The 26,841-nt window shown below is 29.4% G+C and overlaps 2 protein-coding genes across 2 annotated transcripts in view; both read left to right on the forward strand.

Annotated features, from left to right (window-relative positions):
* The window catches only part of LOC123305299 (four and a half LIM domains protein 2-like), a 348,820-nt gene that overhangs the window by 182,863 nt on the left and 139,116 nt on the right, over positions 1-26,841 (forward strand). The gene's annotated exons all lie outside the window — the stretch shown is intronic.
* Positions 13,418-24,094, forward strand: LOC123305298. Its single transcript, XM_044886981.1, has 2 exons — positions 13,418-18,385; positions 23,976-24,094. Exons 1-2 carry the CDS (start codon positions 13,742-13,744, stop codon positions 23,982-23,984), a joined length of 4,653 nt encoding a protein of 1,550 aa, XP_044742916.1. The 5' UTR covers positions 13,418-13,741; the 3' UTR covers positions 23,985-24,094.

Here is a 26,841-nt window from a genome sequence, read left to right on the forward strand (position 1 = left end):
ATAAATTATTCAAAATTTTTGGTTAAAGTTAAAACCGCATTATTGTGGAGTAAGAGGGTGCAGGGATAGATAAAGACATAAAACAAAACCCTGAAATGAATAACAATAACGCAACTAAATTAACCAATATGTTAAAATATTTGTTGTTATATTAGCACAGGCAAAAGAGATTTTGAGGTCAATAATTAGAAAAACATGAAAATTTGATTATATGTAGTTTATAGGATGAAAAATATTTAGATCCTGGATACATAGATTAACTTAAAAAAAATATGTGCTTTAACTTAGAAAAAGTTTTATACAAAAGTTGTAGCTAACGTAATTTTGCATATTTTGATTGTTTGAATTTTTTAAAACCGTACATTTAATCGGAAAAAGTATGATAGGTATCATTATAAATATGATAAAATCATAAAAAGTTTCCATTGATTTGTGTTTTGGTAAATATAATACTTTCCGAGCCGTGGCTCATTGAATGAAGTATTTTGTCTCCCAAGAGAGTAATATACAAAGTTATTTTCGTTATAGCTCCGTTATCCGTCATACTACTCCGCTTATTTGGATTACATTTTTACAAACTTGGACCCATGAGCTTGTTTCAAATAATATTCAATTTTTCCTTTATGAAACGTGTCTTCGAAACTGTTATCTTATAGAATTGAAAGTCACTCCAATATATTTGTTGAAGTCCATTTGCCTTAAATTTTCCCGCCTCGTATAATACAGGGTCTTTTAAATTATTTTACATTCTATAAAATACATATAACCAAATGTTCATCTTCTTCGCTTAATGTTTAAGCGAAGGTAAATATTTGACTCAAGGTGAATATTTGACTCTATTGTGTTTACTTTTTATGATTGATAATATATCTAAAACATAAGCAATATGCTTCCTCACAAGTGTGTGTAAAGAGTAATGAAAAAACATTTATTCTTCCGTAACATAATGCAATAAGTGAAGAGCCGTAAAATTTTTGAACCAGTTTCTTTAAAATGACCGAATTAATCAGTAAAACTAATAACTGATAACTGTTCTTCCCAATAACAAAAATTTCTGTGCTCTGAAATTTAATATCTTAGAAAATGAAGAAAAGTCCGATTTTGTGGAAACATTGACTTGACGATTTTTTTAACGATTTTTGAGATATTGCATTGTTTGAAAGCAAATATAAAGAGATCGTTTTATTATTAACTTCAAATATTCAGCGGGCATCCTATGTAGACTTCAGTCTCAAAAATACGTTTCACGGAAACTCTGGTCCTGAGTTAAAACACCTAATAACAGTTATGCTTCTTAGATAATGTCTAACTTCACTCTACTATTAAAATCTGATGTATTTTGAGCAGCACTTCTTGTGTCCCACTGAATACTGTGATAAAAACTGGTTTGTGATAAAAAGGACCATAGAGTTCTTTTTAATACTATCCCTCAGGACTCTGATAGGAGAAATGTTCTGCAATAGATGTACACTCAATATCATTAAAATCGCACCAATTACTTTGTATTTGTTTAAACTGTTTTTGTGATAAAAAGGATGGCTAAGACCATAGAGTTCTTTTTAATACTATCTCTCAGGACCCTGATAGGAGAAATGCTTTTCATTTAATGTACACTCTAAATCATTAAAATCGTACCATTACCACAAAGCGCACAATATAGAATTTAATAACTTTAATGCGATTTTTTATTGAATCCTAGCAGAACCCGCCCGTTTCGCTGGGCATTTTCAACTTAAAAATAAAGACTCTCGCGTTATAGCCCTCACTTATCCTCCCTTTTGTTCAGTATTTTATGGATTTTAATTTTTTGGTGCGGGATGCTAATTTAAAAAAAAAATAAAAACAGCCCATGTTACTTGCTGACAATAAAGCATGCTATAGCTGAAATCATTTTTAAAATCTGTTAAGTAGTGGATTTTCATAGAAACTTTCATCCTCTAATTCACCCCCTTAGAAATAGAATTTCGAAAAAACCTTCTAGTAGCAAATACTTCTTGTCTGTAAAAAATGTTTATATATATAATATAATACATACAAATCCCCTGTTAGTTCTATTGGATGCCTATCCCATACAATGAATACACCCTCCAAGTTTCAGATATCTACGATCTGCGGTTTAGGCTGTACGTTGACCAGTTAGTCAGTCAATCAATCATCATCAATTAGTCATTCAGGAAAAAGCATTTTATTTAGTATAGATAACTTCTTGCGTATGAAATTATGAATCCTATTGAAATCCTTTAGAAACGCAATAGGGTATTCCACTATTTTTGAAAAAGTACTTCAAAATGTTGATCTTGCTAATAAGAAGCCACCAAAATTTATTTCGGAAAACTACACACGCTTTCTTGCCAAAAACTTAAATTAAATTTTAAACCTTTTTTAAACTGTCAAAAACGCGGGATCCAATTTGATGACGTAATATGGGTATCACTATACGAAATAACACAAATAAGTTTGACAGATATATTAATAGACATCTGATTATAATAAATATAAATACTTATTATCTTTGTATACATTATACCCAGCTGTCTACACTGAACTAACTGATGGTCTATTACACATACCGCTATGACATCACAGCAGGACTTACCCGCATTTTAGGTCACGTGACATACAGTTTAAAAATTACGATTTTTAATTTTAATATATTAAAAGAAAAATGTAGTTTTATGACTCGAAATTAGAATATTTAAGTATATTTTTACATAAATTTTAACTATTTTCAAAATTCATGATTTATTTTTGACGATAATACCCTATTGTGATGTTTTGATCGTTTAAAAATTTAGAGTTAGAGATTTTGTCACAAAGATTTAGAGCTACAAAATTTCTGTATTTGTGTATGTATTGTTAGGTTTTATTACTATCAAACACTAAAAATCACTCGTTATTCGATATTCAATATTAAAACATTTGAATAGACGTTAAGTTGTTATGTCTGTAGTACTTAAGTAGTTGTAGTAACTTAACATAAGACATTGTTGAATAAATAGTTTCTATTGGAAACCAACAAATACATAGACAATCAACATAAAATATACGTACATTACATGTAAGCCAAACCATTCATCGAACTGTCATTTATCGAATGAAATATTTAAACATATATATAACACTACAACATATGTATGTATAAGATTTTATGAAATGGTTGATTTACAGTATTTGATAAAAATAGTTGATCCAGTTTAGAAAATGAAGGTCAATGGTAGGACCTGAAATTGATTGCTCCATATACCGTAAAATAATGACTAGTCAAGCTGTACTCTTTTTAACCGACTTCAAACAAAAAAGGAGGAGGTTATCAATTCGACTGTATTATATTTACCATGCATATATGAAATATACAAAATATATTAAGTTTAGTCCCAAGTTTGTAACTTTACTTTAAAAAATTTACGTGACGTCAAAAAACAAACGATTGCGTCATCAACACTGTCTATACATGGTATTTCAACAATTAACTCAGTCAATTGTTTGTTTTCACTTGTTTTTTTTAATGTGTGGTACCTCAGAACTTTTGACTAGGTGAACCGATTTTGATGACTCTTTATCTATTTTAAAGCTGGCGCTTCCCGTGTGGTCTCATTTCAATTTGGTCCAGTTCTGACAACGGCATCTATGAGAAAACCATAAAAGTCTTAAATTTGCATTAAGTATGCACGATAAGAGGACGAATAACTCAATATCACACCAACCGATTTCTATGATTTTTTTTTTGGTGACAAATTAGTGTACTTCAGATTCACTGAAAATCACAAAATAAACAAAAACTTTTAACAAAAAGAAAACCGACTTCAAGAGAAAAACTTTTCCAAAACAAATTAATATTCACTAAAAAGTAATAAAACAACGATAATATAATGTAGTTGTTCTGTCAGAGTTGTTGCCTTCGCTGACATCGACTCCAAAAATAACAATAATTTTAACTACATTATATTATCGTTATTTTTTTACTTTTAAGTGCATATAAATTTGTTTTGGAAAAGTTTTTCTTTTGAAGTCTTTTTTCTTTTTGTTAAAAGTTTTTTCATGGTTCTGTCTCAAAATGAGCTGAAAAGTAAATCGATTTTGACTTGAATAAAAGAAGATCGCTTTACATATCGAACAATTTGTTATCCATTTCTAGTAAAAGCTAATACATATGATTTTATTTGCTCTATCATGTTTGCTAAATGAATATTATGATAGAATCTAGCATCGGAGTTGATTTTATAGAGCTCATTGCGTGTGGTGTGAATTCGCCATGAGAGTCATATGCTTACGGAAGCCTGAATGGCTCACTGTCAATTTATGAGAAAGTGGCGCTACACTAGCTTAGTTCTTAAATGTGTACTACCCACAAGTTTAAAACCAACTTTTAAAAAACTCACTAGCTCACTTTCAACAAGTGATCTTGTGACTTATGGCTTTATAGAAACGAACCTTTTTGGAGCTGTTAGTCGAAGATGACTATCCTTTAATTAGACACTACCAAAACTGTCTGGAATTATTAATCATTATATGTCCGGATTTAATGATAATATGATAATGTTTATAATTTGTCTTTTGTAGTTAGTTCAAAATTTTCTTTAGTATTATTCAAAAAATATAATGCTTTAACTGTTGATGTTTTTCTTTTGCATCTGCACATTTCTAATTTCTAACCTTTAAATGTATTATTAAGTGTTTATTCTGACGTTTATTTAGAAATCTGCATATGACAAAATACCAACATCTTCAAAAGGGTTCATTTCCATAATACCACAAGTCGAAGTGCACTTGTTGAAAGTGAACTGGTGACTTTTTAAAAGTTGGTTTTATACTTGTGGGTAGTACACATTTAAAAAATAAGCTAATGTAGCGCCATTTTCTCATAAATTGACAATGAGTCATTCAGGCTTCCGTACATGCTATTTTTATGTTTATTACCGATCTGTATAAATCATCAAATACTAAAATATACTTATGCAAAACTGTTTAACAATAACCACATTTGAAAGATGATGGCTTAACCATTATGCAAGTAGCCAATACTTCTTGTCTATAAGAAATGTTTATATATATATATAATATTATACATACAGATCCCCTGTTAGTTCTAGAACAGAATTGGAAAACTTTGAGAAGTTCTCTCTCATATCAGTCTACATGTCTACAACAAAATGTATGATAATATGTTTAAAGTAAGTGAATGTTTGATGTATTTCAAGTTGATGTGGTCATTTAAAACATTAAAATAATGACCAACAAATACAATTTTCAATAAAATCGATCATTTTAGTTTGTTTCATAAGTTTTGGAAATAAATTAATTGTTTCGAAATGATATTATTATTATTTTTAAAATGACATAATTTTGTGGTGAAATATTTTTAAACTAAATTTTTTTAAATAACTATAACTTTCAATAATCGTAGTTCGCAATTGTAAAACTCCCGTTAATGAAAAGTTTTCCTTTCAAATCTGTCGCTCAAAATGGGATGATTTTCTCAGATGATTTAGACGGGGACGTTCGCGTTAGTTGGTTAGGATGTCTACTGTATACTAGACAAACCAAAAAATTCTTGTAACTTTATACAAATAAATATTGATACAATGAATAAAGGTAAGGCTCGATATGAATGGTATATACAATGTGTTCTATTATTGATAGCAGAAAATTATACCAGTAAATTAAACTTATCGAGACAAATGGAAAAGCTCTTTATCAAATTTCGATTTCAGGCCTAATTCGGGAGATGTGACTATGGGAAAAATAGAAGGATTTATGCATTCACAGACCAATAAAACTCATTAAACGAAGTAGGTGTCACTTTAAAATATAGAGGGGACTATCATAAAACAATAATTTATTGTAAATTGATTTAATAAGGTAGGCGATACTAAAAAAACTATTTTGTTGTAAATAAAGACCAAAAAAAATCAACATGATTATCAAATTATTTCACCAATACAGAGACACGTAGATGTGAGAGGTATCAAGATAATAAAATTTTTTATTAAATTAATACTCTTAATTAGATGGATAATTTGCTTACGTTGCTTAGGAGATATGAGTGATTGAAAAACTAAATTAAAAGCCTAGCTAATTGACCAATGAATGTAGGGTTAATTTTGTGTTTAGCGGGGCCAAGCATATTACAGGTTTCTATGGAGCTGCATGCGAGTACAGCGAACTCTACCGCTGAAGGTCCAAGCCTGGCCTGAAGGCCATTTAATTGTACATGACCACCGTATAGCACCCCTGTTTATAGTTCGGGAGTTAAATATATAGCCAGTATTATTACGTAAATCATGTAAATACTGTGTGGATATTCATATTTTATAATATAATGACGAGATATAGAAGTTATAAATATTTTCGTGCATTGCGCTAAACTCACGCCACGAATAGCTATAATTAATTACCTGCTAATATAGATATGTTTTTATCTATAAACTTTAAAATCAAATCAAACATAAAGTTTTAAATTATCCTATTTTAGCTTTCCGGTGTGCTTTCATGGCCCCAGATAGTTTTTATTCTCTTTGTTGTTGTATGTATTTCCTGTTTTTCTAATCTAAATTTACTGGATGAAAAAAGGATCGATTGGATAATAAAAAGAACGTGAACGAATCTTTTTACAATCATAAAATAGATATTATAAACAATTCTTCTAAAAAAGAATTATTAACAATAATAAATTTAGATATTTGTTTTGTTTGCTCAACTTGTGTTTTTTAATTTATTTAAGAAAATGCAAATTTTTTTCATTTCACATGTATTATATACGGCTGTATGTAAGTAGGATTTTCATTTATTTTGGCAATGTGCACTTGATACTTTGGCATTCTTTTATGTAAAGAATTTATTTTTAGACTATTACATTAGTTTACTGTTCCAGATTTATAATACAATTCAACAAACTTAAAATAATATATGTAACGAGTGTCACACACTGAGCACACCACCTTTAATTTTAAATGAAACCATACAATAGCATTCAGTGCTTTAATCGTGAAATCAGCAGAAATTATTCGATACAGGGTATAAGGGGGTGCAAAAATCAAAAATTATACGCTATAAATCACGAAATGTATTTTCAGTAAACATTACAGATCACTTAATTTCGATACGTATCTAGGCAGGCAAGTTTTTTATGTCAATTTTTTATAAAAATCTCGGTTTGTGCAGGGAAATATGAACTCGGATTGATATTATCGATTTTTAATCACATAATATTACTGTTATTACTTAGATATATATCGAAAAATTAAAACCTTGTAAAATTAATAAATTGGATAACCATCGAGTATCTGATAACAGATTTAAATGCCAAAACTTTTTCCGCGAAGACTAAAAAAAATTTTACAAAATATTTTTTGCTGAATTCCAGTCGGGGAATTCCGAAGGAAAAAATATTGAAAATAAATCTTGGTAGCTCAGGGGACTTTAATCAACCACGGAAACTTCTATGTCGGGAAGCTTACTTTTTCTAAACATTTAAACTGATATTCGACACATTTGAAATCTTTGTCTTTGGTATTTGGAAGTTAATGAGAAAAATAAGAGTGTATACAAAGGGGATTACGAGTGTAATTGAAATGCAATCTTTAGAGTTTTTCCATTAATATTACTACAATTGAAAGTTTTAAGGCAGGAAAATTTTGCAGAATAAATTTTATTACAATTTACCATCTGAAGTGAACTACGTTTCTAGGTTAGGCAATAAGAAAGTTTGGTGATCTTGTTTGTATCGCACAAAAGTGCAGGATTTATTTATTTTTTTAAATCTGATATCACGCCCAACAGCGCATAAGTCGCTATCTGTCTCGTTATCTGTACCTTAAATCGGATAAGCTTTGCTGAAACGGATCGTTGTAATTTTTTAGCCGTTTTTAACCATCTGTTTTGTTTCATACAGTCTTCCATAAAACATACAATATTTGATTCATAGCTCATTTAATAAACGTCAACCACCCCACAGCATGTGGAAGACATTAAATTACCTCACAGCAATGCTGATCAGTTATGTTTTGAGATCGATATCAATCAATCGATTTGTAATCGATCGACATCAGTTCGAAGTTCTTGGTAGAAGTAACTATTAAAATTGTTTTCGTTTGAAATCAGTGCTATTTTATAACCGTACATATTTAATATTTTGACATTTAGTATAATAATAATACTGCTACCTATCTCGCTGAAGAAACTTCTTTGATTCATTTTTTGCATTCCGAACCTATTTTAAAATGAATAATTTCATTAATATTATGTAATTTTTTTTGTTTTTCAGGTAAGAAACATTGATTTCATTTAAGGCAACAAACATAATATGTGTAAGTACCTAATTGAAATATTTAATTTGAAAAAATATCTTAAAAATTAGGAACCATATTTTAAGAGATTTTTAATTTTAGAATAAAATTCAAATTATCCGATGGGGACATCCATTATGTGAAAATTCTTTGCACACACATCTCTCTATTCTAACTAACTAATAACAACCATATAATATGTGTTATAATATTTACAAGACGTAACATTATAAATTTTGTAATAATTTATGTTATGTTTATATTTATCAAATATTTTTGGTGAATATGAATTTTTTTATACTAAAATGTTATTTAATATGTTTATAATGTGCAAAGAAACAGTGGCTAATGTAAAACATTTTTCAAAGAGTTTCGACATTTGCGAGCAAATATTTCGTAAAAAATCAGAGGCGGCTACCACATTGATATGGAATTTACAAGCTTCACGCTACAAAAAGCATTTCCTATTCATTAAAAAATATTGTAAATGTCATTACATTAACGAGAGAGCTCTTAGAGCAGTATTTTAGAATAAATTAGACAAATTAAAAAAAATAATAAAATTAACATATCTCGTAATTACCTCACAAAAATCTTCGGTATCTACTGCTTCGATTGGTATAAAATATGTTAAAAATTATAACACCAATTTAAAATGAGGGTTAAAATAATTACTTCTTATTTTCCCTAATTACGGTAGACTCCCATAAAATGATTCACTATCACTAATTTAAGAACATAATTACGGGAATCATAATTTAAAGAAAATAATTAATTAAATAATTTGCATATTTAAATATGATAAACTTACCAGTAAACCATAACAATCCGACACTATCACCTTGCGTATACAGACAACATATTTGTAATAAAACCAGATGTTAAGCGATCGCTCAATTTTTCGATCAGCATGAGTATTTAAGTGTGATTGTTGAGGTGGCGCTTGTTTTATTTTCCTCTAAGCGATCAACCCTATTATGCTTTACGATATTTTGAGTATCTATCTAAACTTTCTAAAGTTTACTTCAACTTCTAACTTGGGCGATATTGTTTTGTATGGTTTTTTCAGGAAAATTTATCACTAAACGAAATATGAGGCCACTCATTATTGTACTTTAAAGCTAGGTAGCGGTTAGAAATATTCATTATGGAAACAATATTTTGACGCAGATGTTCGTTCATAAAAAAATCTATGTAGTACAATATAAATTTGTCTAAAATGATCCTGAAATTTGTCTTTTATAGCTTAAAAGAGGAAAAAATCTATTTTTCTAAATATAAACTCAACAATTTTGAGTGTGTATTGACAGAGAGCACACCATACGGTCGATCGTAGCGCTCGATGCTGACAAAATTTCATTAAATCATGCTCACGTTCAGAATATTGAATAATAATAATTTGAGAAAGATGAAATCTGTCAATTTGATAGTTCACATAATATTTGTTTCCTTGCTTATTCTACTTACTTTTTTCGGCGGATCTAAGGAAAAAAATTGAATTATAGTTTTTACTTTAAATTCTACTTTTTTAATAATTTGGCTTCCAACAAATATTAACTAACGTTCTAGAGCATGATTTAATGTTTTCATCAGATGCCGTTTTCATCGCGCTCTCTACGAATAGAGTACTTAAACAACTAACTATATTGCGGTATTTATTACAACAAGACTACAGTCGTAGCTTCAATCTTTTCTTTTCTCATGACCTAAGTACTAAGTAACTTATTTCATCTGATGCATAGTTTTTGAAATTATGAAAAAAATTTTCATTGCTATTATTTCTCGAACAATGTGATACTAAAATTACAAAATAAAAAACTGTTTGGTTTTTACTCGAAATTATTAGCTTCATAAATCATTATTTTAAAATAATTATAAACGACTTATCAACGGTTACTGATTTAATTTGGAGATTATCCAAGATAATTGCTTTAGTCACTAGGTATATTAATTATATTTATTTCTGGTATGTCGTTTTCCTGTATGAACTATTTTATATCATATATTATATAAGAATGTATTTTGCAGACTATTGTTAAAAAAATTCCTTTAAAAAAAATATCGGGATTGGTAAAATTTTTATTGAATGCACTCTAGCGGTCACAATTTAAGTCCAATTGAAATGAAGTTTGATCTATGTTGCTTTTGATATTTGAAAAGTTAGGTTCGGCGATAGGTAAAACAAGAGAGTCGTAAATTTTTAAAAAACTAATACATTCTGTCGATAGAGTCTGTCGATAGAGTTGGCCTTCGATGATTCTAAACTGTTGGACTCATATTTCTGAACTGTTTTTCATCATAAATTAAAAAACTACCCTAAATTAAAATTAGGAAAACAATTTTTCGATATTTAGTTTAGTTTTTCAAAAATCAAAGGCCAGCGAAATTTTCATTATTTGATATTTAGAAAACTAAACGTTTAAGCATCAAAAAATGTTTTTTTTTTCTTATTTTTATATGAAAATACCTAATGTAAAAAATTCCTTGACACTGATCACCACACAACCCTGATCGTACATTTTCAAGATATTGTTGCACATTTTAATGAAAAAATCCCGAAGACTACGCAATTACTGCGTGCCAAAAATTTTTTTGTTATCATGGTATTTAAATAAGCAAATATGATTGGATAATAATTTATTTGTTCGAGCTCAAATAGCTGGAGGGTCAACCTATTTATTAATTTATCGTTATTTCAATTAACTGAATTTTGTCCACATTCCTTAATAAGCATTCATCTTGTTTTAAAATAATAACAACATTGTCTACTGATGGTGTCCCAAATGATTTGTCAATCAATATTACATTAATTAAAAACAAAATATCCAGCCATCAATATATCTCTTGTGGTACATTGAACCTTCATTCTCATTCCAACATTATCAGTCCTCCGTCGATCTCCCATCTCCACCCACAAGTATAGAATGTTACCTACAGTATTATTGTTTATGTCATCCAAAGTTCAAAAATAGGTCAAAGTGATTTGAATAAATTAATATTCAAAAAAGGGACATGATGACATGAGTGGAAAGAGAGAGAGACAATGTTTTGTAATAAATATATTGGTTGGTATTGATAGATAAATAAATGTATACATACTTTGCCTAAATAAGTTTTCAAATATTTTCATTAAATTTTCTCTCTAAATGGAAATCGTAAATAAATAAATATTTGAATATTTTTTATTCTATTTGTGTGTATGTGATCGATATTTAATATTAAAATTGAAAAAAATTTATAAACTAATGCTTTTTTGCTATTCGTTGTGTGCGTAGTCATGGTAGGGACAATAAAATCGATGCCAGCGCTTCCAGTGGAAAATTTTGGCGTTAAAAGAGGGTGTTATGACTAATTTGCAATTCTTTACATGTTAATATTATAGTCTGTCAAATTAAAATTATTAAAAAACCCTTATTAATTAAATTTAACACATTAAAAATTGTGAAAATAAGAAATCAAATTGCACAAATATTATTTTTCAAATTATCATTATTAATTCAAAAGTAAGTAATTATTTATTTAAATTTGTGAGACAATAATATTAAATTTTCAATGTAAGTCATAAATGCAATCCATACAATTATATATGCATCCATACAATTCTATAATTAAAGTAGTGTATCTTTATCATGGAAACGCCTCCAAAAAAAAACCCACACACGGTGCGAATATTCCAACTTTAAAGGGTTCTTTTTCTTTCCGCAAATCACTTGAAATAGATAATTTCCATAAAATGGACTGAATTTTTTAACAGGATTTATCAAAATATTGAATAGTTTTGATTCTCGTGCACAATCTATTTCCAAAAATAACAACAATCTTTTTAATCTTAATTTTTCAGGTACGTTAGTAAAAATGACTATATAATTATTTCTAAATGCGGAAATTGGTTTAATATCTCTTTTTCGATGCGTCCTAAAGGAAGAAGTTTGTAAATCAACAATCTGATTTATGATATGTGAAATGAAGCTTGCTCATGAGTAAAATTGAATGAAAGAAGAGGTCATAGGAATAAACAAAAAATTGGAATATTATCGCTTTTACTGCGATATTTGTTTTTAAAATTTTTAGGCTTGTACCTAATTAAATTATTAGCCTAATTAAAAACAAACCAGACGAACAGATTTATTCGAATGCGCAACTCTTACTGTGTGATAAATATTTCCTAAAATGTAGGATGTGGTTATCACAGACGAACAAATCTGAGATATTAAAATTTTACTTTCTATTTCATGAGATACAGCTCTTTCATTTTAAATATTTATGAAAGTAATATTATAAAATGAATGTCTTAATGGTCGCCATATTTAGTCAAAACATAAGAGATACAAAATAACAAGTAGGTATTTTTTAGTGTACTCTAACAATATCATAGAGTTATGTAGCATCAATATGGTCAATAATATTAGTTATTCACAGGTGTAAGGTTTTGCCCTGGTTCTTCCTTCAGGGAAAATTTGCCGTATATGGTGGACTGTTAGAGGCAAAGAAAACAATAGTTAAAGATTTGTTGTTAATATGATACACAAGAACAAATTACATAAAAAGAAATAAAAAACAATCACACTCAATAAAATACAAAATATGATGTACATAAACTATCCAGCAGATCATATAATTTATTATAAAAGCAAGTAAAAACAAACCATTTCATAGATCAAATACCCTGTTAGAACAAACAAATAAAAAAATTACATTTCTGTTATACATTACAATATACAAAAATTTAATGTTTATAAAATACGTCTATGTCTACTACAGCTACGTATATTGTGGCGTCGGAACGCCCGTCGACATTTAGATTAAGTAAACCGACGTAAGTAAGTTGTAGTGAAAAAAGATGAAATATAAAATAATAACACAGTTTTTGGCCCCGTGCGCCGTCAATGACAACTAAAGTTAATATTGGCGATTGTGTATGGGTAAAATACTTACTTTTTACATATACAATCAGAAGTAAAGGCGTCATATCATATTGACTCTGTTATTTAGTAGCTGAAATACTAAATATAAATATTCAATAACGTTACAATTCGAAAATCATGTTATATACATTTGTTGTTTAAAATTACTTTAACGCTTACGTTTATATTCGTGAATGTCAGCCACGGGCACGGCAAATCAAATAATATAATCGAAAAAAAATTAGTGTTTGATATCAACAAAGTGAGTTAGGTCATGTAGTTTTGTTGTGTGTGACATGAAATAATTGTCATTTGTGTGATTATGTTGTGTTCTTAATTTTTTTTATTCTTAAAAATAATTATTTTTCACCTCTATGACTTAAAAACGTGTAGGATACGTGAAATCGTTAATACTCGGTTTAATTCGTGTATAGTCGATCATCTAATTAGTACGTGGTGAAAAACACAACTAAAAAAAGTGACTTAAATTACTTTACAAGTGTAATTTTAATAAAATTATTTATAAAACGAATCCAATAATTTGATGAAAATATGGGGTTACTTTTATCGGTGTTAGTTCAATGCATTGGTGTTATTGAAGTGATTGCATGTTACGAACACTTCCGATATAGTATACAAGAAAGACGAACTGAAGAGTTATTGCAAATTAAGCATAATTTACAGCGGGAGTTTGAAGTCATTGATGAACATAATCATGATGAATGTTCAACATGCGAAGAGGAATTATTGGAACAATTACGACAAACATACGAAGAAAAAATATTTGCGAACGAAACGAAAAGCACTAAATCGATTTCAGCAGATTCAAGCATTTTAGAAACAATTGACGAAATTGTTGATAAAGAAATCACTGACGATCAATCGGCGGTTAATGCAGAAACATTAAATAAAATTATTGTTAGTTCATTACAGATACAACAAGGTATTATTATAGGTAATAATTTTCTTGAAGGCGGTGAACATATTCCCAATGGCAAAGTTCAATCGGATGGTAGTGCAACTGAAGAGGAGTATGTACCAATTGTCGAAGGAGAATCATTATTACCACCCGATACTTCGACGACAACCGTAGATGAAGACACCGTAGAAAATACAAAAGATCAAATCTCTTCTTCTGTATGGACAAATGACGAATCCGTTTCTGAAATTCAATCGACTGTTTTAGATAAAGCTACGTTATCCTTATTAAATAATGAAATTGAAAGCTCAGAAAATATTACTTCAACAGAATTAGAAGATCAATCATTATTTACATCTAAAGAAGAAGATATTCAATCTGAAAGTTTGGTCGTCAATTTCAATTCATCAAAAGATACTGAAAGTGAAATAGACACTACTTGGCTAGACGAAGATAGAAGTAACTTAAATGATACAGAATCGTCATTTTGGTCAGAAAATACGGGAAATGTTGATCAAGATGAGCAACAATCATTTTGGGAACACGAAAATGCTGATACGCCAGACTATACTTCAGATGTCCGCCCAGCATTTTTAACGGAACAAGCAGAAGCTAAAAATTTGTCACAGGAAGATCAAAATATTGAAGCCGAGGAACAGATCGAATCAATTTGGGAAGACAAAGATGATGCTGTTGAATACAATTCAGAAGCTCAACCAACCGGAGACAAGACTCAAGAAACTGTAAATAAATCCGAAATCAATGTTGAAAATAAGACTGAAATTGAATCATTCTGGGAAGAGGAACGAGATGAAATTGATAATAAACCTGAAGTTGAATCATTCTGGGAAGAGGAAAAAGATGAAATTGATAATAAACCTGAAACTGCATCATTCTGGGAAGAGGAAAAAGATGAAATTGATAATAAACCTGAAATTGAATCATTCTGGGAAGAGGAAAAAGATGAAATTGATAATAAACCTGAAGTTGAATCGTTTTGGGAAGAGGAAAAAGATGAAAATGATTTTAAACCAGAAAAGAATGAAGAACCTGAAATTGAATTCTCCAAACAAATCGAGTCTTCAAAGACGAGTGATGAAAATGAAACTGGAGACAAAGAAGACTTAGATAATTTACAAACAAAGCTTGAAGAAGAAGACAATTCAAATAATATTCAAGAATCTCTTTGGCCTGAAGAACAAGAGGAAGATAACTTTGTTGTCAATGTAATTGAAGCTGAAATAGGATTACCATTAGCAGACGATAAAACTCGTGATTTGGAAAAGTCAGAAGAAGATGCAAAAAGAAACCATTTAGAAGTGAATGTTGCGGAGGAAGAATTAAGTAACGCAACGGATTTAACTGATTTAAGTGATGAATCTGAGGCTGAATTACAATTTGAAAATAAAGATTCGGATCCAGAAGTTTTGGCACCGAACGACATTGGTGGTATTGCTATGGAAATGGAAAAAACATTAAAAGAAGATGAAATTGAATCTAGTGAAAACTCAGAGGAAATTAAGAAAAATGAAAATGTCGTGACTGATATTAAAAGTATGTCTGACCAACCTCTTGCAAAAGAAAATTTCAGCCTGATAAATGCATCAATTAAAGACGAAAGTTTAAAAATAATGGAACATGAAGAAAAGGCAGGACAGCCTAAACCTATTGATATTGTACAGACAAATGCTACAGAAGGTATTGAACGCACTATTAGCTCAGAAATACCTGAAATAGCACCCGCTATTGCATCAGAAATTCTAAATATTTCTGAAGAATTTCTGAAAGAGGAAGAAGGAACTGAAGTATTGTCTCCTGAAGATTCTCCACGCGTTGGTGAAGAAATATCTGAAGAAGTACAGGCTGTTTTGAGAGAGTTTGAACATGTTCCATATGAACCTCCAGAAATCATAGAACTTATTCGTACCCCCGAACCTCCAATACCTGCTGATGTACAATTTAGTGATGAAATTATTGAAGAAGTTGAACGTGCTGACAGCCCAGATGTACTCGAAATACCGGAAATATCAGAAGAACTACCTTATGTCGTAAATTTTGTACTTAATCCTACAGCAGGTGAAGAAATGCAAGCAGACGTTGTACAGAATGATGTAGGAAATGTATCTAACGATTTTAGTTCTGTTCATTATAATATTATTCCCCAAGTTCGAGGAGCACCAAATGAAATTCTTGAAGAAAACGTTAACACCATAACTGATGAACTGTCCGAGTTAAGTATGTTTACTGAGACGGACTTACCGGAAGGATTTGAACATGCTGATGGTGCATTTTACTTGATTGACGATGGAGTAACTAAAACACATGTGTATATTGATCGTAAGACAAATTCCGTCGTAGAGTTGATACCAGATATTCAACATGATCAATTAACGATTCAAGATTATCATGAAGGTATCGATAGACCTGCATCACCCTATCCTCCAGATGAAGTAGTTGCCTCGAATAAAAATAGATTACATATTCCCGATTCCGTTATTGAAGGTGAATCTAGCTGTGATGAAGATAAGAACACTGAAGAAGAAAAAGATGAAACAAAAGATATTGTTGAACCATTACCAGAAAAAAGTGATGTTATAAAAGAAGACCGTCCAAAACTTGGCGATAAGACCATGTCTTTAGGTGAAAGCTCTGATGATATTGTGTTGTTTGAAGCTAGTGCACGTGGTAAATTAACTAAAAGAGTTTCTTTTGCAGAAGAAGAAGAAACGGTTATACCATCCCCACCGTCCGAAGAGGAATTATTTGAGGAGGATGATGACAATGTTTTTTTAAAACCAGATCAAAATTCATTAGACATTAAGTGGGATAATTCGTCTAGTGATGAAATCGAATTACCAAAGCCTGAAAACGAAACTGGTCCATCACCGAAAATTCCTAGTTTAGATATACGTACAGAGTCGTTAGAATCTGAATACGATAATCAAAATTTACCACCTGCAAAACAGCGAGAAAATTTACCAGCCTTCTGGAATCGTACTATAACGTCACAAAATGCATCATTAGAACAGACTTCATCTATCGAATTTCCAGGGTCACAAAATACATCTATTGATCAAAACACGTCCCTCGACTTACCGTTAAGCTCGCAAGTTAACATCCAAGAAAGTGGTAGCACACTTAAAAAACAAATAACTTTGGCTACAGATTTGCGTAATCGTTTTGCTAAAATGGATTCGTCTATATCTGTAGGCTCCGATAATCAAAGTTTTGAAGAGGGGAGTTCAGAAGGATTTATTCCACAAAGTACAATAAGTATTCAACAAAAACAATTATTAAGAAATGATTCCGCCGACACAAAACCATTACACACAGTGCAAGAAATTGAATCATCCGAAAATCAAAGTAAAATTTTCGTTAAAAATTACGATGGTGATATTCAATGTTTCATTGACGAAAACGGTGTCCAAGGTCGTAGAAAAAGTGATACAATTTGCATAAAAGAACCAGATGGTACGTTAAAATGTTTTGAGACTGTCGATCCGGAAAATGTCCCAGAAGATGTTGATTTGGAATACAAAAAACCTCAACATGTTAAATGTATTGTAATTAATGACATACCAGTTTGTGAGATAATTCGAAATAACAATGATGAACCAGTTGATGAAGAAACAATTCGAAATCAACGTGTTCTTGAAATCGATATACCTGTTATTGATCCAGAAGATGTCCCAGCTCCAAATGTTAGTGAGGAAATGCTAAATTCACTGGATGGTATTAGACCATCCTCATCTTTGACACGTGATCGACGTAGAAAATTCCGTAATCATAGCTCATCACCAAATTCATCTCGATCTTCTTCAAGATCTTCTCGATCTTCACGTGATGAAGAATTACGTATGTTTACATCACTTGAAGAACAAGAACAAGGTATTTCGCAATCTAAATTAGATGAACTTTTAAAACACAGTACAGAAAATTTAAATGAAAATAGTGAAGGAATCTCTTCGGCGAGTGTTTTATCATCACCACGCTTAAAACGTAAACCTAATAGCTATCGTAAAACACGTAGTAGTGAAAATTTAAGTGTCGATCATAAAAGAGGACTTCGTCATTCACCATCCAAACAACGTCATCAAACTGTTGATTTGATATCCGATCATGACGTCATACATGAAGATGTTAAGTTAGAGAACCAATTATTAAAACATGCAAGTGATATTACTACTACCAATAACGAACTCAATAAAATTAGTGATGATGGAACTGTTCAGAACACTGAAGAAAATACAAATTCATCTACAGGACAACCTTTCTGGGTAATTATTATAGCTTCATTTTCATTTTTTTCGTTGATTATTATTAATGCTGTTATAAAACATTATTTTTTTTATGCTTCGTCTGTGAAAATCTTGTTTTAAGTATCTACTAGAACACTTTTAATAAATTTTTTGCAAAATCATATGCTTTATATTATAAAAATATTATTAATTTGAATTTTTAATAAGTTTTAAATATAAATACCAACACACATACATAAGGTATTTTGCTTGAGAAATTATTATTATGGGGGTGATTTTAATTTCTTTTTGAAATATAATGGCTTTTCTGTTTAATAGTAATCCATATAATTAATTATACAGTGTATTTCAAAAAATTACAAACAAAAATTTCATTGCTGGATAAAACATAACAATTTAAAGCTGTGAAAAACTCAGATTGTGGATCGTAAATCGCTCAGTCCGTTTAACATATCGTAACTTGATAACAGCAAGCTGAGTTACTATTGGTCTCTCTAGTTATCAGGCATTCCATTTAGCGGCTGAAACAAGAACTAGTTTCAATAGTCTTTTTAATGTTATGTTCGTTTGTGTATGCTTCAAAAACTCAAAAAATTATTCATCGATTGAGTTTAAATTTTTATACGATATACAATTCGCTTAGAGGCACAAGTGCGATATAGGTGGTGAAAGTGAGGATGAACAATAAAATATTGTCAAATATACCCAAGTGCGGTGTCAAATAAAAAGGCATGACGTGTGCATTACAAAATTCTGAGTTACAAAATAAATTATTTTAGCCGTTTTAAAGTTGTGAATTATTAACGGGGGTTTATCAAATTTTATTAACTTCTCATCTATTTTTATGCAACCTTAATGTGCTACAGCGAAACGAATCCCATACTTTTAGCAAATTTTTTTCTGAAAACCTAGAACTTAGCCAAAATTCCTTCAAATGCCAATCATTACATGGCATTATACAGTGTGTCGCATTAAAGATGCAGACACCCCCATATTTTCGATATTTAGAAGAATACCGATTTGTAATTTTGCATAGTTATGATGATGGGTCACATGTTTTTTGATACTTAACTGAAATCTGAACTTCAATCTCAACTTACTACAAATCGACAAATACTCCGATTCTTAATATTTTGCCTAGCATTAGAGATGGTTAGATGCACCGAAAAAAAATTATTAGTAAAATTTGCTTAGAATATGTTTTTATACCCATATACCGATTTTCATGCCAAATGCAAAAATGTCAAGTTTATTTTTTAATTTTATTGAACTATTTAAATGAACAACTTGACAAATTGACAATTTAATAGTACTATCTATGTCTTCAAATATTTCAATAAAATTAATCATGAAAATCGGTATATGGGTATAAAAAAATATTCTAAGCAACTTTTGCTAATAATTTTTTTTTTCGACAAATCTAACTATCTCTAAGGCTAGGCAATATATTAAGAATTGGCCCTTTTGTCAATTTGTAGTAGGCTGAGTTTAAAGTTTAGATTTCGGTTAAGTATCTTAAAATATGTGACCTATCTTTCGGTTAAATATCTTAAAAAATGTTATACAGCATCTTAGAAATGTGACCCATTTTCCTGTATGACTGTAAAAACTTTCCAATCGGTATTCCTCTAAATAATGAAAATATGTAGGTGTCTTCATCTTAAATGCGACACACTGTATTCCGAAAATATTCGTTAAAATTTGTTGTGCTCCCTTTGTGAAGTTATGTTGTTAAAGAACCGGAAATAAATTTACTTAATCTGTTTCCACCATCTGTAAAAATAGTTGTTAATTAGGAACGCACTTGTGGTACTACAAAACACCTACCTATGCCAAGTTTTACCTTTGTAGCTTTTTGATTTATTCTACAAGCAAAAAGCTAAAAATAGGCATTGATGGCATTGCTGTACTCAAAATAACATAAAATTTTACTTATTTTGATGATTACACCTAGCTTGGACTATATTTTGTCTTCACAGACGCTATCTGTGACTTTGCAGAACATGTTTCTTTACTAATTTGGATCATCTGAGACACAAGTTATAATAATTTGTTTAATGATTTTTACATTTGGATGCTAAAATTAAATGTTGACCTACCACCCATTTAAAAAATAGGTTTTCTCAATTTCATCTACTCAAGGGGTTCAATATATAACAAAAAACTAATCGAATGAGCTATTTTCAATCCCACTGCAGGTAACATTTACAATATATATTATGCTTGTTTTTGCATACTTGTAATAAAAGCTTAATCTGTGTGCAAACTTGAATAATCTAACCTTTTTAGATTGAGAGCAATTTGGTAACATTCATGCATCCATATATATTAATCTTTATTTTGGTAAATTTGGAATCAGGTGACCTAAGGTTAGTTGAGGGTGGGATACACTTAGACCATAGGGTATTTCCAGGTATGAAATATTACCGTTTTCCTTACTACGTGTATAGAGGTAAAAATATATATTTTGATACAGTTCGAAACCGAATCAGGCGCTTTCCTTGTTTAAAGCAATATTGTGACACTTAAATAAACATAGAAAGTAATAATATATTTTATCCGGAGCTGTAGTGGATGATATACTATTATGATGGTTTTCTGGAAAATTAGGGGATACACTCTGCTTTTTTAAAATTTACATTTTAGATTTCTTGCGTAGTATACTTCCTTATTTGTATGGTAATCTTGTGCCTTTTCTTTAATCATCGGTCCACTTACCGGAACGTCTTTGTTACGAAATTTCATGACCCATGTTAGCAAACACTGTTCAAGTTCAGGATATTCTGATAGACGTACACATTTTTGTTTTCCTTGTCCTTCAGAACATGGTAATGTAATTTTATCTTTATTTTAAATTATTCTAGAGTAGATTTTGGAAGATTAAAGTCGACACAGACTTCATCGTGTGTCTTCCCACTTTCATAAACGGATATTACTTCAGTTTTTCACGTATCGATAAAAATTTGAGCCTTCGTTTCGGAATTTTTCAAATAAAGAACCGTCTGATAGTAAAAGAAAAACTAAAACTGAAGGTCTTTGAGACTCAAAATTATTTAAATGCGGGATTTGCGGGTAGAATAAGAATAAGTAAGTAAACAAACAAAACGATGTTATCTCAGTTCTCAGTTACAGAGGTAAATGCATATAAAATTCACTCACTGTCTCAGTTATAGAGGTAACGATGACGAAAAAATCGAAAGAGCGAATCCTAGATATAGAGGTTTGCTTCGTCCCACTAACAGAGGTAATTCAGTGCCAAAGTGTTGGGACCTAAGCATGAGTTTCAGTTATGGAGGTTTCTCACTTATCCAGGTTCCACTTAACCAAGTTCCACTGTATGTATATTTTCAGTATTAAAATAAATTTTTGAAATACACTGTAAATTATATTCTTTATTAAAAAGAATTACTCAGGTAAGGTGATTAATTTTATATCGGTTGAATAAAATTTAAGTATCACATAAGGATGTATAAAAGGCATTTAAGATTTATATATATTAAAACGAAATGAACGTTCGAGAACAAACACTGTAGAAGTATAATCGTTCGTTAGTTGTAAGTAAAAAGTTTCAAATTTCACACGAGAAGAAACTTTTGATTCGCGTCGTCTATTTCTTCTACTTTCTTGCGTATATAAAACTAACACCAACGTTACCAATCTCTTACAATTTAGTTACACAAGTTGGTATATTCTTACTTTTTTATTTTATTAAAAAGATAAAAAATGATTTAAAAACATTAATTTGTCGTGTTAAGAAGAACAATTAAGGAAAAAAAATTTAATTTAATTTAAAATATTTTTTAAGGTGTCTCATCTTACTCAAGTTTCGTTTACATGTATTTTTTTTAATTAATTAATTTATCATATGATTTTTAATTATAAATCCCGTTTAATATCATCTCTAATTACAAATAAAACTTTAATTACATGTATTATTTTCGTTTTTGAAAATTGATACGGAAAACAATCGAAGATAAAATAAAAGAATAATTTAAAAATGTGATAAAGCATTTTTTTCTTCCTGATATTTAATTAATTCACTTGACAGAAATTGGATTACGCTATCGCCATTATTTATAAATTATAGATTTTAAGAACATTGTGGTGAGGAATGTAAATTAGTTCGATACCTGCGTATACATTTCGAAAATTGACCTTCAAAACAAGTAAAATTTCGCTTAAAAAAGTTCCATATTATACGTTTCAAAGGGAATTTTTATTATTAGTGAAAATGTCTTTTGGTTCATGTTTTGGAATTTCAATTAGTAATTCCCAAATTGGTAATTCAAAATTTTTTCCAACTGAATACAAACTGCCCGTATGTAAGCATTATTTAATTTCTGAGAAATCATATATATTAGTCAAAACCCTGAAGGAAAACCAAAGACCGAAGTAGAGTTGCTTTGGGACTAGATAAAATTACCCTATTTTAATGTTTTCAAACTCTCAGGAACTCGTATCTGCCATTATTTGTCAAATGTCAAAAAAATAGGTCAACTGTATTTTTCAAATTTCTTGAAAATGCCGATAAATATGACATGTGTAAAATCAAAATTATGTTAAATTAAATTTGATACAAAATAAATAATGCATGTTTTTCGTGGATTTAAGAAAAAATATACCCGAAAAAAATGTCTGTAATATTGTCCCATTTTTGTAACGCAAGGGCTTAAAACTTCAGAACCCAATCAACTCCTATAGTCGATAAACTCAACCCAAGCAACTAATAATTACAACAATAATCCCGGGTCTTTTTTTTCCGATTACCGTTTTTCATTTCTTTAATAGAGACATAGATGCAGTTCTCTAAAGTAAAGAGTGAATATAACACAATTTTACGATGTTGTAGGTTTATTCATATTGGAGTTGCGAAAAAATATTAACGATTTTTTTAGAAAATTTACTACAATTCTCGCCTTAATTTTTTTGTCACATATAATACCATTTTCCATGAAACTGCAAAAGCATTTTTCGTGGTTGTAGTGAAACAAGTTTGCCAATTTTAGTTTCTTAGGGTTAAAATATTGCAGTAGGGTAATTTTATCTGGTTCGTTATTCAGTACGATATTGACTTATTCATGATTATTAAAATGTGAAGTTTCATGTTATTAATAGATGTAAATATAATCTTCTCAAAATATCCATTCATAAATTGTTTTCATTTTCGTTTATTGATTCAATTTCTCAAAATTCTTGATTTTCATAGGCATTTTAATCTAATTCATTGATTACTTAAACAATCAGTTACCTAACTCATCTATGGCCTAGCAAGGAAATAGCAAAAAATAATTTTTTACTGATATCGAGCTGTTAGTTTTTTTATTCGATGCTAACTTAGAGGTGCCATCTGAAGTACTTTAAAAACTATTGATATGAGGATCATTATATTCTGTATACGCGGGTATTAAAACCCTCCTGAAAGTTTCGGAATAATATAATCACGCTTTGTACGATATTAAATGTATTTTGCAATTTTTCACACATAAAAATGCTGCAACCTTCTAGTAGTAGCTTTCAATTCCCGGCTTTGTATATATTGATATTTGTGTTAAATGTTTGTTCCATTTTCATTAGATGAAATAAACTTAGTGAAATTTTTAATTTTTAGAGTGATTGAAATGATGATCGGGGGCGTGCGAAATGGGTGTTCAGGGAAGACAGATTCCATCCATGTCCACAATAATATTAATTCAAACTCTTAATATATAGTTTAGTTTTTATTTTTAGTATGTGCTGTGTTAGTAGCTTTTTTTGTTGTTTTTTTTTCTTTGAGTTTTATTTTTGTTTTTTCAAATACCTTTCTGTTTTTTTCTGAGCATTTTAATTTGTTAATTTTATTGTATTTGTTAATTTTATTTTATTTATTTAATTAATAAATAGTTATATTTTAAACTTTTCTTTTTCTTATTTTGTTTTTTATTTATTTTAATTTTAAGCTTTTTAAGGTTACTCTATCACTAGCATAATGAAACACAAAAATCTGAATTTGGCTTATTTACACATTCAATCAGTCCAGCATTCGAAACGCAAAAAAGGATAATAAATATATTATTCTTAAGAGAAGTGAAAATTGTTTTATATAGAGTTTAACAAAATATTTTCTAAAATAAAGAAAGTGAAAAATATTCGTTATTTTTTAGAGGACTCAAATAAATTTTGATCAATTAAAGAACCCCGCACCATCCGCGTGGGAAATGAATTTCGATCAAACGTTTTCATAGTTTGCGAAATGTTAGTTCTTGAAAAGTAGAACAAAAGTTTCAATGGCTACAAAACACAAAAGCTACAGATTCTCTAAATATTTTCACATTAAGTTGAGAAATATAGGGTGATTTTGTATAATATTTCTATGCTTTTTTCAATTTCGAGGTGAAATTTCTGGTAAACAAAGTGTTAAGCTTTGTGGCCATTAAGATCATAGAATATTATGAAGTAATCATTCTTAAGACTTTTTTTTAGTCTTCAAGATCTTTTAGAAGAACTTTTCAAAGTTTTGAGAGATTGACTGAAATTTATTTTCCGTAAAGATGGCACGACGTCCTTTGTTCTTAATGGGCTTGAAAATAGCCAAAAATAATATCTACGTGAAAGTAGATATATTCAATTTTGTTGCGGTTTTGAAGATACACACTTTTATCCTACCAAAAATTGCTGTTATACAGCAATTTTATAGTATTAAAGTTATTGTTGTTTTGATAATCTGACTCGCAGATTTTTTATAAAATCTATTTTAACGTTTCTAGCCTTATTGTGCTTAAATAGAACCATAGGATATTTAAAAGTATTTGTATATATCGTGAAGCAAAAGAACTCAAAAATGAGTTTGGCTACTAATTAATTAATTTATTTCGTTTTAAAATGCTTGAATAGCCTTAATATCATAGAAAAACAATGGAATTCCCGGATACTGTTTATATAGCCCCAAAATAAATTTTTGTAGTTACATAAAAACGACCTTCAGAAATTACTGAAATTTTTTCTTATTTAAAATTTTCACATAGTTTATTTATTTAACGAACGAATAAATTTTCTAAGACAATTAACTTAAATGAAATATACGTTTTGTAAATATTGACCTTGAATAATAATAAATTATCAGTTTGCAATTATTTTCTTGTAATTTTACATATGTTCTACTGTTATTTATAAGACATTTTGTTTATATTAAATTGTCAATTTTATTAATCAGTAACTATTTATTTTCTTAAAAATATTTCAATTAAAATTTATTTCGGGTGAAGAGTGTGGGAAAATTACTAATATTTTATGCCAATCTTAGTTTCCGTAGTAAAAAATTGTAAATACCGAAAAATTTTCATTATTTTCATGAGACAAAAAAGGGAGAGCAACTTTTATTATTTAAATGCAAATAAATAATTAATGACTTTTGGCAGAGATTTTTTTAGAAATAATGCAGGGGGAAAATTTTCAAATTTCTTAGTCTTAGACTTCAAATTTTGCTATTTTTGGAGGGGTTTTTTATATAATCTCACGAAATTTTCATGAATAACAAATCTCATGGAAAAAAGATTTTATAATCATCGCAACTTTTAATTTGAGGCTTCATTACTGATTCAAATATTGATTTATCACCCCAAAAGCGTAATTATGAACGAACTAATCTATGAATATAAAATAAATGTGCCAAATTATTATTAAAACTATGTAAACATAATCTTGTTGCCATATTGTGCAATACATAATTTTAAAATATTGATATTTACGATTTCATAAAAATATTATAAATAATTTTTGCATTTAAAGATTAAAGTTAAATAGGACAAATGCCAACCAATATAAATATATTGAGATAATTTTAGGATTGGAAATAAGTAAATAATGAATGTACACCTTTTTTTTAGTCTTGAACAAAATAATATGACCCGGTGTCCTCGAAATTATGAAATCGGGTAGGACGTTTGCTTCTATTTCATATGATTGTTAATATGTTTTTAAAAGTTACAATGATATCATTTTCATAAAAATAACTAATTATTTCATTATTTAATTGTAAGTGAAGTATGCTCAAATATAAAAAAAGATAATCCAATCTGAAATAATTTTCGAACAGGAACCTTAATTTTAATGTATGAATTTGCATTTTGTTCTATTTATTCATGGTTTAACAACACATTGGTTTTTTGAGAACATTATTTCCAGTAATGGAAGTCTATGGAAGACGGTTGTCTAAGTCAACCGTCCTAATTCCCAAACTATAGAGAAAATACTCTGGAAGAGTTTTTTTCGCATCACGACAAATATTTGATTCTAATGGACTTATGAGTGTTGTCTATTAGCGCAATGTAGCGGCTTCAAATATTCCCACAGAAAATAATCTATAGATGTTAGATCACACAAATACAATTTTTCACATTTTTTGAAACGTTATTCTTGCGTAGTTGTAGGTCTATCTATTGTGGAATGGTAAAACATATTGAGCAAAAATATTCTATGAGCTGTCAAATTGACTACCA

This window comes from Chrysoperla carnea, chromosome 1 (genome assembly GCF_905475395.1).
Source record: "Chrysoperla carnea chromosome 1, inChrCarn1.1, whole genome shotgun sequence".
Classification (NCBI taxonomy): domain Eukaryota; kingdom Metazoa; phylum Arthropoda; class Insecta; order Neuroptera; family Chrysopidae; genus Chrysoperla; species Chrysoperla carnea.

Coding starts and splice junctions, on each gene's coding strand:
- LOC123305298 (XM_044886981.1), top strand. CDS start 13,742: ATGGGGTTACTTTTATCGGTGTTAGTTCAATGCATTGGTGTTATTGAA.